This window comes from Carassius carassius, chromosome 28 (genome assembly GCF_963082965.1).
Source record: "Carassius carassius chromosome 28, fCarCar2.1, whole genome shotgun sequence".
Taxonomy (NCBI): Eukaryota; Metazoa; Chordata; class Actinopteri; order Cypriniformes; family Cyprinidae; genus Carassius; species Carassius carassius.
This window is the reverse complement of record NC_081782.1, coordinates 23256280-23277068: the sequence shown is the minus strand read 5'-3', so window position 1 is coordinate 23277068 and position 20789 is coordinate 23256280. Positions and strand designations below refer to the sequence as shown.

At 37.7% G+C, this 20789-nt stretch overlaps 1 protein-coding gene across 2 annotated transcripts in view; it reads right to left on the bottom strand.

The window, feature by feature from the left end:
- Positions 1-20789, bottom strand: part of LOC132108219 (LHFPL tetraspan subfamily member 6 protein) — a 252969-nt gene that overhangs the window by 12455 nt on the left and 219725 nt on the right. For both annotated transcript variants that reach the window (XM_059514857.1, XM_059514858.1), the window contains exon 3: positions 11203-11301. In XM_059514857.1, the coding sequence (XP_059370840.1) occupies positions 11203-11301 (99 nt within the window). The remainder of the gene's footprint in view (positions 1-11202; positions 11302-20789) is intronic.

Genomic DNA, 20789 nt, shown 5'->3' with positions numbered 1-20789 from the left:
ACTATTAGGTATTTGTTATTCTGATACGCGTTTCCTGTATAAAAGAGTATTTCTATAACCTTTTCAGGTGAATGTAGTGCAATCTTATGGATCTTAAACGTAATCACGTTACAACGAGGTGACATAGTCCCTCTAGCAAATCCGTCAAAAGTGGACAAAGCAGAAAAATCTCAGCACGCGGTAGATGATAATGCTTACGACCGAAGGGGCGTACGCATAGGTCTACTCTTTAATGTCAAGCGGAAATGTTGAAACGAGTACGACGAGTAAAATGTGAACGTCGTCATCGGCTATATGAACAAGAGCTCTAGATGTAGGGGTGATATTTTTATGCTGTAAAATTCCTATGAACAGGCAGTGTATGTTTGACCGCGGTCAGAGAAAACTCTTCATCAGAAAACTGCAAAACAACGTGTCAACAGATCGGTTGACTATCTCTGGACAATTTTTGTCTCATGTGCTCATTACAGCTAAAATCACTGAATTATGAAATGCAAAAGTGTGTATGGCATTTTTCTATAACCGTTACAAAAGTGAGAACATCGTAGATCTCAAATGTGTTTGTATTACAACGGTTGCCCATCTAACAAATCTGTCAGAAGTGGAAAAGCAAAGATGTTTAGCGCATACACACGTACACCAGAGATGTTGCTTTATTTGAATCAAAGAAGATGGCCGTAGGAACTGATAACATTCTTTAATGTCGTCGTGTTGTGTTTTGTCAAAATAATAAAAAAGTTTGGGCAAATGTTTAATAATTTTTCTTAAATGAATAGAATGCGCTCACCCCGCTCTCTTTCCCACGCGAGAGTTAGCATGAACTTACAGGAGTCTTAAAACAGAATGTGAATTGTGTCATCGGCTATCCGAACACGATGACTAAATCTAACGGAGTAATAAAAATATCATTTACAAATCAAAATAAATAAATAAATACTTTAACGATTGTATTCTGAATTCTATATGCGTTGTAAACGTTAGTTTTCTTGCTATACTGTCTTTCTTAGTGATTTGGTCGCTCGAATACACGAAAGGTTATGGATGAAAAAATGTATCTCAACAAGAGTGTGGAAACTTAAACGAGTGTAACGCTTGATGTTGTAATAGTTATAAGTGTAAAACAGCTAGACTTCATTTTTGCGTCGATGCTTCATGCGATCACACTTTTTGGACAGACACGAAGTTGCGCTAAAAAAAATATCTCGAAGAGAAAAACTGTAACTTAATTTCTTAATTTTCATTTATTCCTATTACGATGACGCCGCACAAAGATCGCCTAAAAACGTACGGTCCGACAAACAAATTGCGAACGGCCATCCAAAATCTTGATACGGTTAAATCTCGAGGTGTAAGAAAAACGTCATTTACAAAACATTGTGATTCTTAGATGTGAAACACCCTTGACATGATCTGCTGGCCTGCAAAAATAGTCATAAATGTTTTAGCACGGCTATTTACACCAATAGTATGAGAACTGTATATTGTGTCACTCGCATAGAAAATTAATTACCGTATTATCCGGGTCAAAAGGAAATGATGATAATAGTTGACACATCCTTAGCTCGTACATGTCTTTCATTTTGAAAATCACAGCTGCCGGTGCTTTAATTTTTTTAGTAAACCATTTAACATTACACGATGCCTACAAAATAATCAAAGCGTATGTTTTCTGTTCTAGGTAAGAACATTTACACCGAGTGTCATAGGCCGGGTAAATAATTTGAAAATAGTATTTCTGTCGAATGAGAAAAGTTCAGTGGTACATTTAAAAAATTTTCTGATGTAGAAATTATGTTTCTGCCAAACACATCCAAAGAGAAAGAGTTTTCTACTCGTGTGAGAAAAGCACTCGGGGGCATAAATTATATGAAGAAACAATGCTGGTCATCAGGTTATTTAAAAAAAATAAGACGATAGACGGCGTGCCTTGCTTTAGTGACACACAATGTGTTTAAACACGTTTCAAATTGTAGGTGTAATTATTTTACTGACTTTAAGCAAAATGTATATTTGTTATTTTACAGTACGCATACAATCTACAGGATAGAAGGATGCGGATACAGTAAAATACAACTATAAACTTTAAGAAAAGTTAACTTTCATTACACTAGTGTAAAGCGATCTTACAGTAACTGAAAAGCACTACGTAAAAAGCCCGAAGGCCAAACAACTGATGGAAAACACGTTGGGGGGATACTGCCGGTTAAATATATCGTTTTAAATAAAGAATATAATATGGATAGTAAGGATACTTTTAATATAAAATAGAACTACAGCTGTACAGGCGGTCATTTTTATATTTTAATTTTGCTTTTAAATGGAGGTATTTTGGAACGGTTAAACAGAGGCCCTGCAAATGTCTTTCCTGCTCTGTGTCTGAAAGTACCGTAGATATGTGAAAGGTTTACGACCGTAGCAACGCACATAAATTACATCTCTAGGATGCGTGGGTCCAGAAGCCCATCTCTCCTGAACCATCTTTAATGGGTGAATACGATCGAGGGTCTTTCTCTGAAAGAATTCTTCTAAAAGATCAATCAACTTCATCTAAACTTCACAGTCTATGCTGCGACAAACAAATGTAGCATACATTTAAAGCAAAATCAATATTTTTAGCTTTATTTTTAAAACATACAGAAAGACTTTGGCATCATGTTTCATTGTCTGTGTGTGTGTGTGTGTGTGTGTGTGTGTCCGTGTGAGAGAGGGAGAGGGAGACAGAAAGATGGTATTAAAAACTTTGAAGATCATGCAAAAAATAAGAACTTTAAAGAATCTAAAGTGATTAATGCATAACGCATCTAATATAATATAATTATATATATGATATGATATAAATAATTATTATATAATATTATATAAAAATCTAAATATTTTATATATATCATCATTTTGTTGAATTAAGAAACATTTAAACAGATGTAATGAATTACATCAGATGTAGTGAGGGTACTGATTATTCAAACATTACATTAATGTTAACTTTGAAATAATGTACCCCTCTGGCTTAGATCATGCGGTTTTAATTAGCAATGGCTTTGAAGATATTGTGATTTTGTAGTAAATTCGGACGAGTGTGCACTGTAGCGTGCAGACGTAGACAGTGGGACACAGAGGGTCAGGATCAAAGCTGATATGAAAACAGCTTCTTCTGCCCCCTAAAAATGGATCTTGTTTTATCTGAAACAGTCGGTTTCGGTATATTTTTTATAAACGTTTCATGTATAGCCTTTTTAAAAGAACGGCATGTTTTATATATAAATGTGAAATAACTAAAATGTTTTCAACCTTAGCATGATAATTATTATATTATATCAATTATAGGCTGTTTTATATATAAATGTGAAATAACTGAAATGTTTTTCAACCTTAGCATAATTAATTATATCATATAAATTATATAATGTTTTATATATATATATGTGAAATAACAATGTCACATATATGAAATAACTAAAATGTTTTCAACTTTAGCATGATAATTATTATATTATATAAATCATAGAATGTTTTATATATAAATGTGAAATAACTTAAATGTTTTTTCTTTTTCAACTTTAGCATGATAATTCTATTATATAAATTATAGAATGTTTTATATATAAATGTGAGATAACTGAATGTCACATATATGAAATAACTAAAATGTTTTTTAAACCTTTAATTAATTATATTATATAAATTATAGAATGTTTTATATATAAATGTGAAATAACTAAAATGTTTTTCAACCTTAGCATGATAATTAATTATATCATATAAATTATAGAATGTTTTATATACAAACGTAGAACACACCGATCCCATTTATACACTGCTCAGGAATGTAATGGGAGGGGGGAGAAGCCATAATAACTGGGATAAAGTTCAAACAAGTTAGCTGGCACAAACTTCAAACAACCTAACTGACACAAACTTCAAACAGCTTCTGTCAAAACCACATGATCGATGCATCGGGAGGGTTTCCTAAAACCATGATTTAGAACTAACTAGGTCAATAGGGTAAAACTTTCTGTCAAAACCACTTGATCGATGCGTGGGAAACGGTCATAGGTTAGCCCCTGAACTCATTCCGGAAGTTCAACCCATCCATCATAAGGTCACCGGAAGTTCAACCTGTCAAAAGGTCAAAGGTCAAAGTCATAAATCATCATGACATAAGCAGTAGAATATATACTACTCACATCACCACATTGTGACTCACAGCCTGTGAGGAAAAAAAAAATTAGGCTATTAACTTAGGCTACTCCTCACTGAAAATGTTTTTCAAATTTATTTTAGGTATTTAATAGACTACAATGAATTATAGGCCTAAAGCCTAAATGAAATTGTTACACTTCAGTAACACTTTATAAATAAAGCAAAAGAGCAGCTTTATTTTATGCACCGATTTCCAAAAACAATCTGTTCAACACGAAATACGTGTCTTCTCATTGTTTTCACTATGTTCGGGCCACAAGAGAAACATTAAAGAAATAAATGAAAACAGTTATATATACCACATATTAGGAGATTCGTCTCTCGTCGTCTCTGAGAGAAAATGCGCTGTTAATGCATACGTCGTCAAATGCGAAAGTGCCATCAGATTTTACTTTCACTATCATGGTAAAAGACGCTCACCGGCATAAATTTGACTTGCACAAAGTTTGCACGTTGCTTGTATGATAGCCACTGGCTCGCCATCACGGTTTAAAACAGAAGTAGACTATTTCCAATATTGCAATGCACCTGCGCTACAACCCGAATAGTCAGATGTAATGTGGACACGCTCTTGGCTCTTCCTGTAACAACACGCTGAAACAAGGCAAATAAACCCAAATAATTGACGACTTTTTTATTACAGTAATATTCTCTTTATAATATTATGTTTATGACATTCCCAATTATAGTTATTAATGTTGTGCATTGCTTTTCAAGCTGCGTGTGCTGAAGCTGAAGAGCTGAATAAGCTGCCAGATTATTCAGCACAGGGAAACGCATCATATATTCAGATATTTATACAACATAAATATAATATTACAAAAAGTACAAATTACGTACAAAAAGACCCAATGCACACGTGGACTCAAACTAAGTTTCATGCTAATCAGAATGTATAACTTCTGTTAAGGATGTGCACTTGGCTCTTCCCACAACAACCCACTAAAACACAGAAACCGAACCGAAGAATTCATAAAATTTTATTATAATAGTGTTCTCATTATAATGTTATAATAATCATTATAATATTATATAAAATTCAAGGCATTGATGTTTGCCTACAAAACCACCACTGCCTCTGCACCCATTTACCTAAATTTATTACTTCAGACTTATGTGCCCTCTGCGCATGAGTGTGCCATCCCAAAGAAGCACAATTCACTTTTACAGACTTTTAAATAAAATGTTCCCTCCTGGTGGAATGACCTGCCCATCTAAATCCGAGCAGTCCTTAGCCAACTTCAAGAATCTGCTTAAAACCCATCTCTTCCATCTTTATTTAACCCTCTAACTTTAGCACTCACTATTCTAATTCTATTCTAAAAAAAAAAAAAAAAAACTACTTTCTAATCTTTTTGTATTCTATCTATTTTCTTTTCATTTATTACACAATTATAAAAAAACCTCTAACACTAGCTTGCTCGATTCTTTTTCTATTCTATCTGTTTTCTTTTTATTTATTATATTATTTAAAAGCTCTTGCTATGTGTACCGCGTTCAAGCTAATGGAGACTTGTTATAGCACTTATATATCATTGCTCTTTTGTTGTTTTTGATTGCTACCATTGTCCTCATATGTAAGGCGCTTTGGATAAAAGCGTCTGCTAAATGACTAAATGTAATGCAATGTAATGTAATTATATATATATATATATATATATATATATATATATATATATATATATATATATATATATATATATATATATATATATATATATATATATATATATATATATATGACAATCCCAATCATAGTTATTTTGTGGGATAATTAAATATATTGTAAATAAACTACAAACATAAAATTATATTGATTTATTTTGTCCTCACATTCTTTCTTGTAACACCTCCCTCTCAGTGACACACAGCTGACTTAAAGGCTCATTATGCAGCTCATTATGCAGGCCTTTGTCTTCTCAGGTGTAAATCACAATGATATTCATGATAGTTGACGCCCACTCGCATATGACTTTTACCAACAAAAAGTGTCTTAGAAAATTTAAATCAATATATTGTTTTCTGTGAGTGAGTAAATAAGATGATTTTCACATAATTTAGAAAGAAAAATTCTAGACCACAAGCTCCAGTTCTCAAAAATCCCAGGAACCATTGTTCTTTATGTGTTTTATGGCCTTATTCAAGTGTTTTAAAATTTTTAGTTTTTCACTAACCCCGCATAACATTTTTTTTCTCAAAAATACAATCATGTACATACATGCATTTCACATATTATTATAGCCCAGTTTGCGCTGATTACAGTGAGATTAGACTTTACCCATTTAGATATTTATAAGAAACTGAAAAAAACACAAATGTCAGGGCATGACAAAACGTCTCCAGGCCCCAAAAATACCCTTAGACTCCAGAGGGTTAATGTTGTAAGCTGCTGTTTGAGCTGCGTGCGCTGAGCTAAAGATGATCAACAGCAAACTGAAGCACTCTATTAACCTTCAAATCTTAATCAAATGCATTCTATATGAGAACAATTTGATTTATATGCATAGAATTAAAAATGGTCTGTTTGGTACACTAGGCTACACAATAATGGGAAAGAGTGCTGATCTGACAGTTGTCCAGAAGACAATCATTGACAACCTTTAAAAGGAGGGTAAGCCACAAAAATTCATTGCCAAAGAAGCTGCCAGTTCACAGAGTGCTGTATCCAAGAATGTTAACAGAAAGTTGAGTGGAAGGAAAAACTGTAGAAAAAAAAGATGCACAACCAACCGAGAGAATCGCAGCCTTATGAGAATTGAAAAGCAAATTAAATTTGTTTGAGTGAACTTCACAAGTAATGGACAGAGGCTGGGGTCAAGGCATCAAGAGCCACCACACACAGATGTGTCAAGGAATTTGGCTACAGTTGTCGTATTCCTCTTGTTAAGCCACTCCTGAACCACAGACAATTTCAGAGGTGTCATACCTGGGGAGAAGAAGAGAAGAAAAAGGAGAAGAAGCAGTGGACTGTTGCCCAGTGGTCCAAAGTCCTCTTTTCAGATGAGAGCAAGTTTTGTATTTCATTTGGAAACCAAGGTCCTAGAGTCTGGAGGAAGAGTGGAAGCTCATAGCCCACGTTGCTTGTGCAGTGTTAAGTTTCCAGTCTGTGATGATTTGGTGTGCAATGTCATCTGCTGGTGTTGGTCCATTGTGTTTTTTGAAAACCAAAGTCACCTCACCCGTTTACCAAGAAATTTTGGAGCACTTCATGCTTACTTCTGCTGACCAGCTTTTTGAAGATGCTGATTTCATTTTCCAGCAGGATTTGGCACCTGCCCACACTACCAAAAGCACCAAAAGTTGGTTAAATTACCATGGTGTTGGTGTGCTTGACTGGCAAGCAAACTCACCAGACCTGAACCTCATATAGAATCTATAGGGTATTGTAAAGAGGAATATGAGAAACAAGAGACCAAAAAATGCAGATGGGCTGAAAGCCAATGTTAAAGAATCCTGGGCTTCCATACTACCTCAGCAGTGCCACAAACTGATCACCTCCATGCCATGCCGAATTGAGGCAGTAATTAAAGCAAAAGGAGCCCCTACCAAGTATTGAGTACATGTATAGTAAATGAACATACTTTCCAGAAAGCCAACAATTCTCTGAAAATGTTTTTTTTTGGTCTTATAAAGTATTCAAATTTGTTAAGATTGGTGGGTTTTTGTTAAATGTGAGACAAAATCATCACAATTGAAAGAACCAAAGACTTAAACTACTTCAGTCTGTGTGCATTTAATTTATTTAATACACAAGTTTCACAATTTGAGTTGAATTACTGAAATAAATGAACTTTTCCACGACATTCTAATTTATTGAGATGCACCTGTAGTTCTCAGATTAGATTAGATTAGATTAGATTAGATTCAACTTTATTGTCATTATGCAGAGTACAAGTACAGAGTATATACTTGTATATATATAAATAGGAATGCAATGTAGGGATTGTATGTACATTATGAACAGAGCAATGTAGGATTATATATACATTATAAACAGCAGCAACGTAAGAACAGTGGTAATAAATACAGTTGGATGAGTGTGCAAATGTATTGTTAAACAATGTATTCTATGCAATGATATTTTTATAGAAATAGTTTACTGTGCTTTGTACAGTAACAACTTTAGACAGTTTACAGTGTAATAGCTTGAACAATGTGTAGTCCGGACAGAGTAGTGCAATACATGTATGTAAAGTACTGTGACCAATACAGTAAAAGAGCAGGTGCAGATTAGATTGGTGGTGTGGAGTTCAGAAGTGTCACAGCCTCGGGGAAGAAGCTCTTCCTGAGCCTACTAGTGAGAGAGCATAGGCTCCTGTAATGCCTGCCGGATGGAAGGAGGGTGAAAAGTCCATGGTTAGGGTGAGAAGCATCCTTGATGATGGAGGTGTTATGGAACCAGGTGAGGTCATCAGAGATGTGGATGCCAAGGAACTTGAAACTCGACACACGCTCCACTACAACTCCGTTGATGTAGATGCGTGTGTGTGCATGACTCCTAGTCCGCCTGAAGTCCACAATGATCGTCCTCTGTTGACCTATTGCGGCGATAGGCAAATTAGAATGGGTCTAGTGTAGCCGGGAGACAGGATTTTAAGTGGGGTGCAACCAGTTTCTCAAAGCACTTGGCAATGATGGGGGTGAGTGCAACAGGACAGAATTTGTTAGGGACCGAGGCAGTGGAGTGCTTCAGTACTGGCATGATGGTGGAGGTTTTGAAGCTAGTGGGGACAGTTGTTTGGGCCAGGGACAGATTGAAAATGTCCGTGAAGACCTCAGCCAGCTGCTCCGCACAGGCTTTAAGCACACGACCAGGTATTCCATCAAGGCCAGCTGCCTTCCATGCATTCACCTTATGCAGAGTACAGTAAAATCTGATGAGGAGAGTCTGAGAGGCAGTTCACTGGCATTATGCTCAGCTTTGAGTGAGATCTCCTTATTATTTTGATTAAAATGAGCATAAAAGTGATTGAGCACATCAGGCAGAGCTGGATGGAGGTACAGTGTTAGGTGTTTTGTAGTCAGTGATAGATTGTATGCCTTGCCACATACGTTGGGGGTCTGAAGAATTGAAGTGTTCTTCAATCCTCTGTTTATGTGTGAGGTTGGCCTGGCAGATACCCTTCCTCAGGTTGGCTCTGGCTGAGCTGTAAGCCTCCCGGTCTCCAGACCTGAAGGCTGCATCTCTTACTTTGAGCAGGAGGTGAACCTCTCTGTTCATCCAGGGCTTCTGATTGGGGAAAATGTGTATTTTTTTGTGTGTGGCCACTCTGCCAACACATCTGTTGATACATCAATCGAATCTGTAAAGGGTCTACTTTTTTTGTATACAGACATAATAACAACAAAACCTTGTGCATTTATAAAATAAAGATAACAAACAAGGTGTGCTGTCTGCAGCCTTGGTCTGCGCTGATCTACATTTACAAATGCGTCATTAAAATGAACTGTAACTCAGTGAATACTCAACGAAGAGAAATGGGAGCTATATCTATTGAAAGCCTGAAATATCTACTTTGCTGCCGAAAGCAAATATTCTGTGATAAAGTAATCCATATGAAAACAAGAGCGTCCTGAAGAAAGAGCGTCCATCCATATGCACCTCGCTGTTTGGGACATCGTTGCAGAGCCATGTTTCAGTGAAGAACTTAACATTACAGTCCATTAGCCATTTCTGTGTGAGGGTCCAGATCTTTAGTTCGTCCATCTTGTTCATCAGAGACCGTACATTGGCAAGGAAGATGCTGGGCAGAGCTGGTTGATGGGGGTTTAGCCTTAGCTTAGCACGCAGCCCTCCACGCTTTCCCCATCTTTGTTTACGGTCTCGACGCTGACGGCAAGCACTTCCAGTCGGTACGAGTGATCAGCTTGTCCGTGGTGATCTCTGTAGCTCCAGCAGGAGATTGCTGAAGTCGAAAGGATGATCTAAATCTATGTTGGAACACTGTTTGTTGATGTCCAAAAGTGACTGTTTACTATAGATGTAGTTCGCATAATTGAATCGAGCGAACACAAAGGAAATAACCAGGTAGATTAACACTATTTTCCGAAATTTGGTAAGATGCTAAGCCTCGCGATGTGTTCACGCCGCCATCTTGGTCTATATCACATGTCACATGCTGTGACAGCCGCTTTCTGTCCATGTACTTCGGATATGTGCACTCAGAAAATGCTATATCAGAAGTTTTACTAAATATGGTTTAAAACGCATGATTTCAGCGGGGTAAACATGATAATCAGAACCAAAAAAGATGTCTTTGGCAGGTTTGAGCTGTAAAGACCCAGCTCTATTCTGGAAAAGGGGGCAGGGAGCAGCAACTCATTTGCATTTAAAGTTTGTGCCTTAACTCAAAATAGGCATTTTCAAAATGATATGATAAATGATCTGTGGGGTATTTTGACCTGAAACTTTACAGACACATTCTGGGGACACCAAAGACTTACATTACATAATGTAAAAATGGGGCATAATATGTCACCTTTAACATAATTTAAGTTTTTAATGTTTTATGTAACTGTTTTGTTATTGTGTAACTGTGGTGCTTTCTTTTATATTACATTTAAAATTAATATATTTAAAATGAACTAAACTGCTACTTCATCATTACAAATGTGTAATTACAAATAAAACTTAAACAAGACATACAAGTAAAATGCATTACAGTACATTTTAGTCTATTATAAATGATTGTCGGTATAAATTTTAACCATATTTCACCAAAGACAAATAATTATGAAATTAAATAAAAAGATGTACTGCTGAATTACATAAAAATATTTTCATTGTCTGAAAATGTAACATTCAGTTTGCATTTAATTACTATTCTTTAAAAGTGTTAAAAAGTTTTAAAGTTTTAAACTTTAAAAGTTTTAAAAGTATGCTAAAGTGTACTTTTTATTTGTATTTGTATTTTTTTATTGTTTAAAGCTGTCACTGTGTAATTAATGCAGATGTTTGAAGATGTATGAAAACTTCAGAATGTAGGTGACATGAGGATGTACCAAGTTCAAACTGATCTGAGCTGTTGTTGCATGTCTGCCGGACCTCTTCACTGTCCCACCCTAGAGGATACAGAGCACATCCTGAACCGATGAGCAGACCTATAAAAACAGAAAGAGAACAAGACATGAATAACGTTGATCATGTACTGTATAATAGATTCAACATATGCAAAATGTTTTAGCTGTGTTTTATAAGAATAAGATTCCCAACCCTAAGCATTTTTAACTATTTATTTTGTGTGTGTGTGTGTGTGTGTGTGTGTGTGTGTGTGTGTCTAACTCAAATCACACAGTTTGTATTATAGACATGAATGATATATCAAATCTGGCCTGTGCTAATATTTTTATATTTTATTTTTTAAGTAATCAGATAAATGCCATATAAAGGGATATGCTCATCAACCACCTTCAGTGCTGGGGCTTACAATTAGCTTCCAAAGGGAACTAATTGGGAAATTGTCTGCAACAATGATTGCTGAAGTGAGAACTCCCTCTACCACACACTTCTGCGCTTATAAATGGAAAGTCTTTGAGAGCTGGTGCACCTTAACAGAGAAGGACACAGTTATTTGTTCAATTCCAGTTATCTTGTCCTTCTTACAGGAGTGCTTGGATGGCAGTTGTGTGCCTTTTACACTCAAAGTGTGCATGGCCAAACAAAGCATCTGGTAATCAGATTTCTATGTGGTACGAGATGGCTTAACCCTCCTCACCCATCTGCTATCCCCACTTGGGGCCTAGCTTTGGTTCTAAAAGCTTTGGCATGTCCTCCCTCATCACTCCCTTCTAGAATCCTGTTGATACAGCAAAGCTAGTCTTATGGTACATGTAAGTCCGTAATCACCTGCTTTGTTATCATGCTGTGCTTCGCTGACTCTTTTTGAGTCACTTTGGATGAATCACTATATCAGTGTTGCTAAATCAAGAACAGTTGCAATCAGATCAGTTCAATTTGCAAATGGATTGCTTCTACAGGTTCATTAAAAATAATCAGTTCTTTCACAAATTGGAGAGGGTGTCATAGGAGGTGGTGATTTTTTTAGCTCAAAATAAAGTGGAATGTTTTTTTTTAATTAAATGCATAAAAAAAAGTGATATTATGCATCAATTATGTCTGCATTTAGTACTAATACCTAATGAAATTAAATTAAAGAAAAACACTATTTGCCACTGATATTTGCAAGTATGATGGAGCTTTTCATAAAGTATTTTATTCCCATTCGCCAGCGAGAGAGAGAGAGAGATGTCAAATATGCATTTTTTAATCCAAAAATGAGGTCAGTAACAATCAAAGCTTCTTAGTGACAAAAAAATAATAAAATAATAAAAATAATAATAAACCCTCCATAGAACTAAAAATGGACTGAGATCAGTTGAATCCTTGCTAAAACTAGTGGGCTACGGCCAGATCCCCAGTGCCACAAAGAGATAGTGTGCTTTTTTCCAGATTGCCATAGATGGGGGTCTTAACACAAACTCCCTTCACACTCCAACTGCTGTCTCAAGATAGATACACGAGTCCTTGGGTAAGGGGCTTTTCTATCACATTAGCCTAATCCTTTACAATTTTTCCCACATCAGTTTTAATGGGACCGGAGAGAGAGAGAGGGATAGGTACTGTGAAGCTCGATGATTAACCCCCCGTCACACTAGTCAGACTTACTGACAGGAATTAGGTTAACTATACACTGCTATACACAATTTGTGCAAGGTGGGAGATGTCCTTACAGACACACACACACACACACAAAGACACGCAAATTTAGGAGTTTGTCAAAGAAAAATGCAGAAGAATGACGAGGCAGCATAAACAAGACAAGACAATAGGTGTACCTCAAACAAAAGTCTGCATCCTAGTGAGGATTGTGCATGCTGCATGGTTACGTTCAAGTATTACAAACTAAAATTTTATTAAAACTAAAACAGAGTTGAAAATAGCAATTGCAGCCACAGATTCAATCTGTAGTCCGTAACTTTTTAGTGTTCAAAATTTACAAAATTAATATAGCACACAATGAATTCATTTTCCAAACCATGCTTTTGCATCGTCCTGAATCAATATAGTACACCTTTAATAAGTGTTAAATTCTGACTATTTTAGTAGGTACTGCTGCGTAGTTGCTCAGTACCTGTGTGATTCATCATAGACATAAACAGAGAGAAGTGACTCCGACTACAGTGTTCTTCCGCAAGACACACACAGTTCTGTTCATTTACCGCTAGAGCTCCAAAAGTTACGGACTGCAGTTTTAAGAAGCAAAAGAACGCTGAGACTTAGGCAAGAATGCTACCCGTATAGCAATATACTTCAAAACCAATCAGACCACATTAGTAACCACTAAAAACATCATACAGCATTAAATAAGTGGAAAGCACCACTGAAACGTAAAAATACTACTTTTTTCCCCAATAAACAAAAAAAATAATTCAAAAGAAAGTCAAGCTTCGTAATTTTGTGATCAGTGTCACAAAATTTTTTAGTACTGCAGAAATTTTAAATGTTTGCGTATATTTAATCTTTGCTGCAGCAGTGGCACAAATATGTTTGCCAACAGCCCAGCCATGTTGTGACACTAATGTATTCCTGCTGAATATTAAACAAAATCATAAATTCTCTTTCAAGTCGTCAGTAATGTCAAGAGATAAAGAGGCGTGTAATCAGCTAGAAATGCCCCGCAGCACTCAAAAGTTAAAACAAAAGGGGTACAGCCTCCTCCATCCTAAAAAATTAAAGAAATGCAGCATGAGAGATTTTTTTGGTCTTCATTAATCATAAAATTGGTGCTGTCCTCATTTTAGCACTGAGAGACTTATAACACTAATACTGGTAATCAGCGGAGTGATAAAACTATATTTCTGTTATCCACCCTTCATTTAGTTATGGACATTTAAATTTTAGCTGTTAGTAGCATAAAGCTTGTTAGAGGTTAAAAAGTGGATGAAAAATCCAATTATTGTTGTTGAACATTCAGTACATTGAATATATATATATATATATATATATATATATATATATATAAAACAGATGATAAAGGAAAGCAAGTAGTGTAGAAGAACAAAGGCTGTTCTTCTCATCCTGTTCCTCTTCTGTCCTTTAGATGAGACGTTAAACCAAAGTCCTGACTCTCTGTGGTCATTAAAAATCCCAGGAAGTCTTTCGAAAAGAGTAGAGGTGTGACCTGGCTAAATTTGCCCATTGGCCTCTGACCATCATGGCCTCCTAACAATCCCCATATCCGCTGATTGGCTTCATCACTCTGTCTCCTCTCCACCAGTAAGCTGGTGTGTGGTGGGCGTTCTGGCGCACTATGGCTGCCGTCGCATCATCCAGGTGGATGCTGCACACTGGTGGTGGATGAGGAGATACCCCCTGACTATGTAAGCGCTTTGAGTGCCTAGAAAAGCTCTATATAAATGTAATGAATTATTATTATTAAGGAGAAATGGGGAAACAGTCTCATTGCCTATTGATCATAAGACCAAAGTGTTGCTTCTGGCTTTTATCTTTAAATTTTTCCCAATTGTTCACACACCTCGTTTGCCAAAGAATTCAGTCAGGAATATTCCTTCACCACAAAAATGTAAATGATGCATATTACTCTCAAGACTGCAGTGTGTTTCCTTAAATAAGTGTCTATTCGACTGAGTCTGGAGCTTGGAGGATCAATTCTTGATTCCAACTTTCAAGTAAAGTAACCAACCAGCTGGACACCTGAATCTGCATCAGTATAACTATATCCAGTCCCACCGCAAGGCTTTTGTTTTAAAACTAGCATCCGCCATATAAAGTCTGTCATTTTTCCATCTTTATTTGATTGCATTTCATTAAGTGTTTTTCCCCCTGAAGTTTAATCCCATCCTCCACACTTACTATGTGGGTTACTTGAAGACTGAGATGGGAAGAGCAGGGACAGAGGGTGGGTGGAGATTACCAAGAATGGAAACAGCAACTTTATTCATGTGCCAAGAAACCACAGGGAGGTGGAGGTTTTGAGCGCCAGCTAGGAGAAGCACTTCTTCACAGGCCTCCAAAGTTGCTCTCCAAAAATTGGGCTATGATATGTCTTTTGTCTTTCTGTTTCCTGTTACATCAAAATTTGTGACCTCTTTATGTTTGTTTTTCTACTTCAATGATAGACACAAATAAAAACCCTGCAAATGCATTGATGATTCACCTCACGTCAGTGTCCCAGATGTACATGCAATTACTTGTTTGAGGTGGAAAGTGGCAAGTTCTAAACCACCATAAACATGCTGTAATGAATTCCATCTATTTCAGAGAGGTTTTAACATGTGTAGCGTATCTGACCCGAACCAGACAAATTAAAGAGTCGATCAGGACTGTGGTTGAAACATGAGCCAAATTCCTCAGGAAGGCAACAGGAGGTCGTAAATCATTCCGTTCCACAAGTCTGAAGCGAGATAACCAACCAACTCTTTCACAGAACAGCTTTTAACAATAACACCACTAGAACAATTATTGACAATTTCAATTCGGAGAAGAGATTGTCAAATTTGGGGCACGTAATTGAGATGCAACGGCGGACATCACATGTAAACCCATGAGAGTACTACAAAAGATCCTTTGATTGACTTCCCCCACCTAGCAGAACCAGACTGAAATTCCTAAGGGACCTTTCAACCTCTGGTCTTCACAGAAATCTTTATGTCAGAGAATGGCACAGAAACGGTCTTTTCTAGATATAAATGGACCAAAATTAACTCAAAGTGACTTATAAATGAATATCAGTCCATCGCTTAACTCCATATTCATTTATATGTAACCTACACATTTAACTATCATGTTATAATCACTTATTGTGTATGTCTTTTAATAACTATTGAAAAGAGATGGTCTTCATCCCTCCTGGGGTGGCGACACTCTTCTCTCTAGAAATATGGCAAATAGTCTTAGAGTTTATACTTGACTAACTGGGGCCCAGGTCATCAAGCAGACAGACTGGCTAAACCGACCGTCTGCTAGCTGCCTCCCGTCACAGAGGTCAGTTAATTCTCAGCACATAGAGACTCTTTCACCTAGATATCACACTATAGAGACTGTGTCTGTTCCCCGAACTAGAAAATACAAAAAATGTCCAAACCAAGTTAAGATTAACAATTTAATTGAGGTTCAACAAATAAAAAACAAATGCAATATGGATAAACAAATGATAAAGCTTGGCTTATTGAATATCAGATCCCTTTCTACGAAAACACTTTTTGTAAATAATATGATCACTGATCATAATATAGATGTACTCTGTTTGACAGAAACCTGGCTAAAACCTGATGATTACATTATTTTAAATGAGTCCACCCCCCAAGATTACTGTTATAAACATGAGGCGCGTCTAAAAGGCAAAGGGGGAGGTGTTGCTTCAATTTATAACAACGTTTTCAGGATTTCTCAAAGGGCAGGCTTCAAGTATAACTTGTTTGAAGTAATGGTGCTTCATATAACATTATCCAGAGAAACAAATGTTAATGATAAATCCCCTGTTATGTTTCTACTGGCTACTGTATACAGGCCACCAGGGCACCATACAGACTTTATTAAAGAGTTTGGTGATTTTACATCCGAGTTAGTTCTGGCTGCAGATAAAGTTTTAATAGTTGGTGATTTTAATATCCATGTTGATAATGAAAAAGATGCATTGGGATCAGCATTTATAGACATTCTGAACTCTATTGGGGTTAGACAACACATTTCAGGACCTACTCATTGTCGAAATCATACTCTAGATTTAATACTGTCACATGGAATTGATGTTGATAGTGTTGAAATTATTTAGCCAAGTGATGATATCTCAGATCATTATTTAGTTCTGTGCAAACTTCATATAGCCAAAATTGTAAATTCGACTTCTTGTTACAAGTATGGAAGAACCATCACTTCTACCACAAAAGACTGCTTTTTAAGTTATCTTCCTGATGTATCCAAATTCCTTAGCATATCCAAAACCTCAGAACAACTTGATGATGTAACAGAAACTATGGACTCTCTCTTTTCTAGCACTTTAAATACAGTTGCTCCTTTACGCTTAAGGAAGGTTAAGGAAAACAGTTTGACACCATGGTATAATGAGCATACTCGCACCCTAAAGAGAGCAGCCCGAAAAATGGAGCGCAGCTGGAGGAAAACAAAACTAGAGGTATTTTGTATTGCTTGGCGGGAAAGTAACCTATCCTACAGAAAAGCATTAAAAACTGCTAGATCTGAATACTTTTCTTCTCTTTTAGAAGAAAACAAACATAACCCCAGGCATTTATTCAATACAGTGGCTAAATTAACGAAAAATAAAGCCTCAACAAGTGTTGACATTTCCCAACACCACAGCAGTAATGACTTTATGAACTACTTTACTTCTAAAATCGATACTATTAGAGATAAAATTGCAACCATTCAGCTGTCAGCTACAGTATCGCATCAGACAGTGCACTATAGACCCCCTGAGGAACAGTTCCACTCATTCTCTACTATAGGGGAGGAAGAATTGTATAAACTTGTTAAATCATCTAAACCAACAACATGTATGTTAGACCCTATACCATCTAAGCTCCTAAAAGAAGTGCTTCCAGAAGTCATAGATCCTCTTCTGACTATTATCAATTCCTCACTGTCGTTAGGATATGTCCCCAAAACCTTCAAACTGGCTGTTATTAAGCCTCTCATCAAAAAACCACAACTTGACCCCAAATAACTAGTTCTGTCCAAGATACTAGAAAAGGTGGTATCCTCACAATTATATTCCTTCTTAGAGAAAAATGGTATATGTGAGGATTTCCAGTCAGGATTTAGACCGTATCATAGTACTGAGACTTCTCTCCTTAGAGTTACAAATGATCTGCTCTTGTCATCTGATCGTGGGTGTATCTCTCTATTAGTTTTATTGGATCTTAGTGCTGCGTTTGACACAATTGACCACAACATTCTTTTGCTTTTGCAATACCCTTTTTAGGAAGACCGTAGCAAACAAGCAATTGGTCTGATTTTCTCCACAGGGCAGCTCTGTGGACGTATGCGTCCAGTAGTGATGCGCGGGTCAGGGTTTTTTCCAACCCGCGGGTCCCGCTTTTATGAAATTATTTGGCCCGCCCCAGCCCGCCCCGCAAATAAAGTAACATTTCTTGACCCGACCCGCCCCGCGCATCGGGGACATCACGGAAGTTACGTTGCTACTTAGACCTTCGTATCGTAACCTTATCTGTATAGGCTATAGATAATTGCACAATGATGGTTCGTTCATGAACAAATCTTTTAGATGAACGAACAGTTCTCGTTTAAGTAATCCACTGACCATAGACAGTAAAAGACTAATTTCTCGTTCAATGAAGTTCCTCCCACAGTAGCGCGCAAGCCCGGCGTTATTAGCAGCGCATGCGCAGCTCGTGAACAGCTCTGTGAACTGTTTCATCCTGTCAAAAAGAGTTACTCAAGATGTGAAGGAGCATGTGACTTGTTGAATGTAGGGAACAAATACAATCTTCTCGTAGGTGAAGAAGTTGAACGAACTGACCCGATCGTTCATGAATGAAATGAATGAGAGTATACAGCGTCAGTCGGCCAAGCTTGTAAATCTCGATCAGCAATCATCAGATACAAAGCGCAGTTATTGGTGCACAGACGCTTGTTTTCATATTTGGAATACAGAACATAACTCCATGTTTAATCCCCGATAAAACCTTGTGCTTTGTTAATCTGAACAATTCACTATTATTTAATGCGATCATGCACACACTTTAATAAAGCCAAATCAGTTTTTGTCACAAGTTAATACGTTTGTTGACTTAAGACATAACACATTAGACATTCTTTTTCACCAACTGCTGGCGTATTTGAGTAATATGAAGAAATGGTCACTGAACGAATCAGTGAATGAATCATTTTAGTGAACGAACTGAAAAATCAACGAATCTCCTGAAAGAATAAAAATTTCCACCACTAAATTCCATGCAATATAAATGGATTTTTTAAAATTTTGTTTTTTAGTGACCCGCCCCAACCCGCCCCGCAATAAAGTGCCAATTTCTTAACCCGACCCGACCCGCAGTTTACCCGCGTGGCCCATGGGTTATGAAACGACCCGCGCATTACTAGCGCCCAGCACTCGAACTGGACACATACAGTTTAGCTTCTCCTGGTCTGGCTCCCGAAAGGGAGAAGGGCAGAAGGCCTACAGTACTATGAGTTGTGGCGTAACAGAGGGAACTTTAGGAACATAACCCACTCGAGGGTATAAAAATGCTTTGGCCATACCAGGGGAAAAGTCTAAGTAAGTAAGGGCCACCGAGAGGGCCTGAAGGTCTCCAACTCTCTTTAGAGAAGTAATAGCCTGTAATAGGGCAGTCTTAAGGGTCAGATGTCTATCTGAGATATCATGAATCAGCTCAAATGGAGCTTTACAAAGAGCCTCTAACACCACAACCAAGTCCCAGGGGGGAACACGGGACCGTACTGGAGGTCTCAGCATCAGCACACCGCGGAGGAAACGTGTAACTAGTTGGTGTCTATCCACTGACTGACCATTGAAAGGGACGTGGTAAGCAGCTATGGCAGCCACGTAAACCTTTAAGGTAGAGTGAGTTAACCCCGCAGAGAGCCTAGCTTGGAGAAACTCAAGAACTGTACCAACTGGGCAGTTAACAGGGTCAAGCTGGAGGTCTCTGCACCATGAGGTGAAGAGCTTCCACCTCAGGGTGTACAGTTTCCTCGTAGAGGGAGCTCTGGATTGGAGGGGGGTCTCAACAACCTCGGTTGAGAGACCGGAAGCTATGAACTATGCCCCCTCAAGGGCCACACCCACAGCTTCCACAACTCCGGGCGAGGGTGAATTATCTTGCCCTGTGCCTGAGAGAGTAGATCTGTCCTGATCGGAATCTCCCATGGAGAGCCGTCGAGGAGAGAGATCAGATCTGCGAGCCATACTGGGCCCGGCCAGAACAGGGCTACTAACAACAGACAGACCCCGTCCCAGCGTACTCTCGCCAGAACTCCCAGAAGCAGAGCGATAGGGGGAAAAGGCGTACAGACGAAGCCTCAGCCTGGTCTGTACTATAGCATCCAGTCCCAGAGGAGCTGGATGAACTAGAGAGAAACAGAGGGGACATTGCGATATCCCTTGAGTCGCAAAGAGGTCCAAAAACTCTCCATATCTACTTCACCACCTCAGGGTTGTGGTCACCCCGGGCCTCGGCCCCTGTCTCCACAGTATGTCTGCTCCCACAGTCAATCTCCCAGGAATATACACTGCTCTGAACGAGAGGAGTTTGTCCTGGGACCACAGAAGGATCTGGTGTGCCAGCTTGTACAAGGGGCGCGAATGCATATCTCTCTGGTGACTGATATAAAGTCATAGTCACCTTTATTTATATAGCGCTTTAAACAAAATACATTGCGTCAAAGCAACTGAACAACATTCATTAGGAAAACAGTGTCAATAATGCAAAAATGATAGTTAAAGGCAGTTCATCATTGGATTCAGTTATGTCATTTCTGTTCAGTTAAATAGTGTCTGTGCATTTATTTGCAATCAAGTCAACGATATCGCTGTAGATGAAGTGTCCCCAACTAAGCAAGCCAGAGGCGA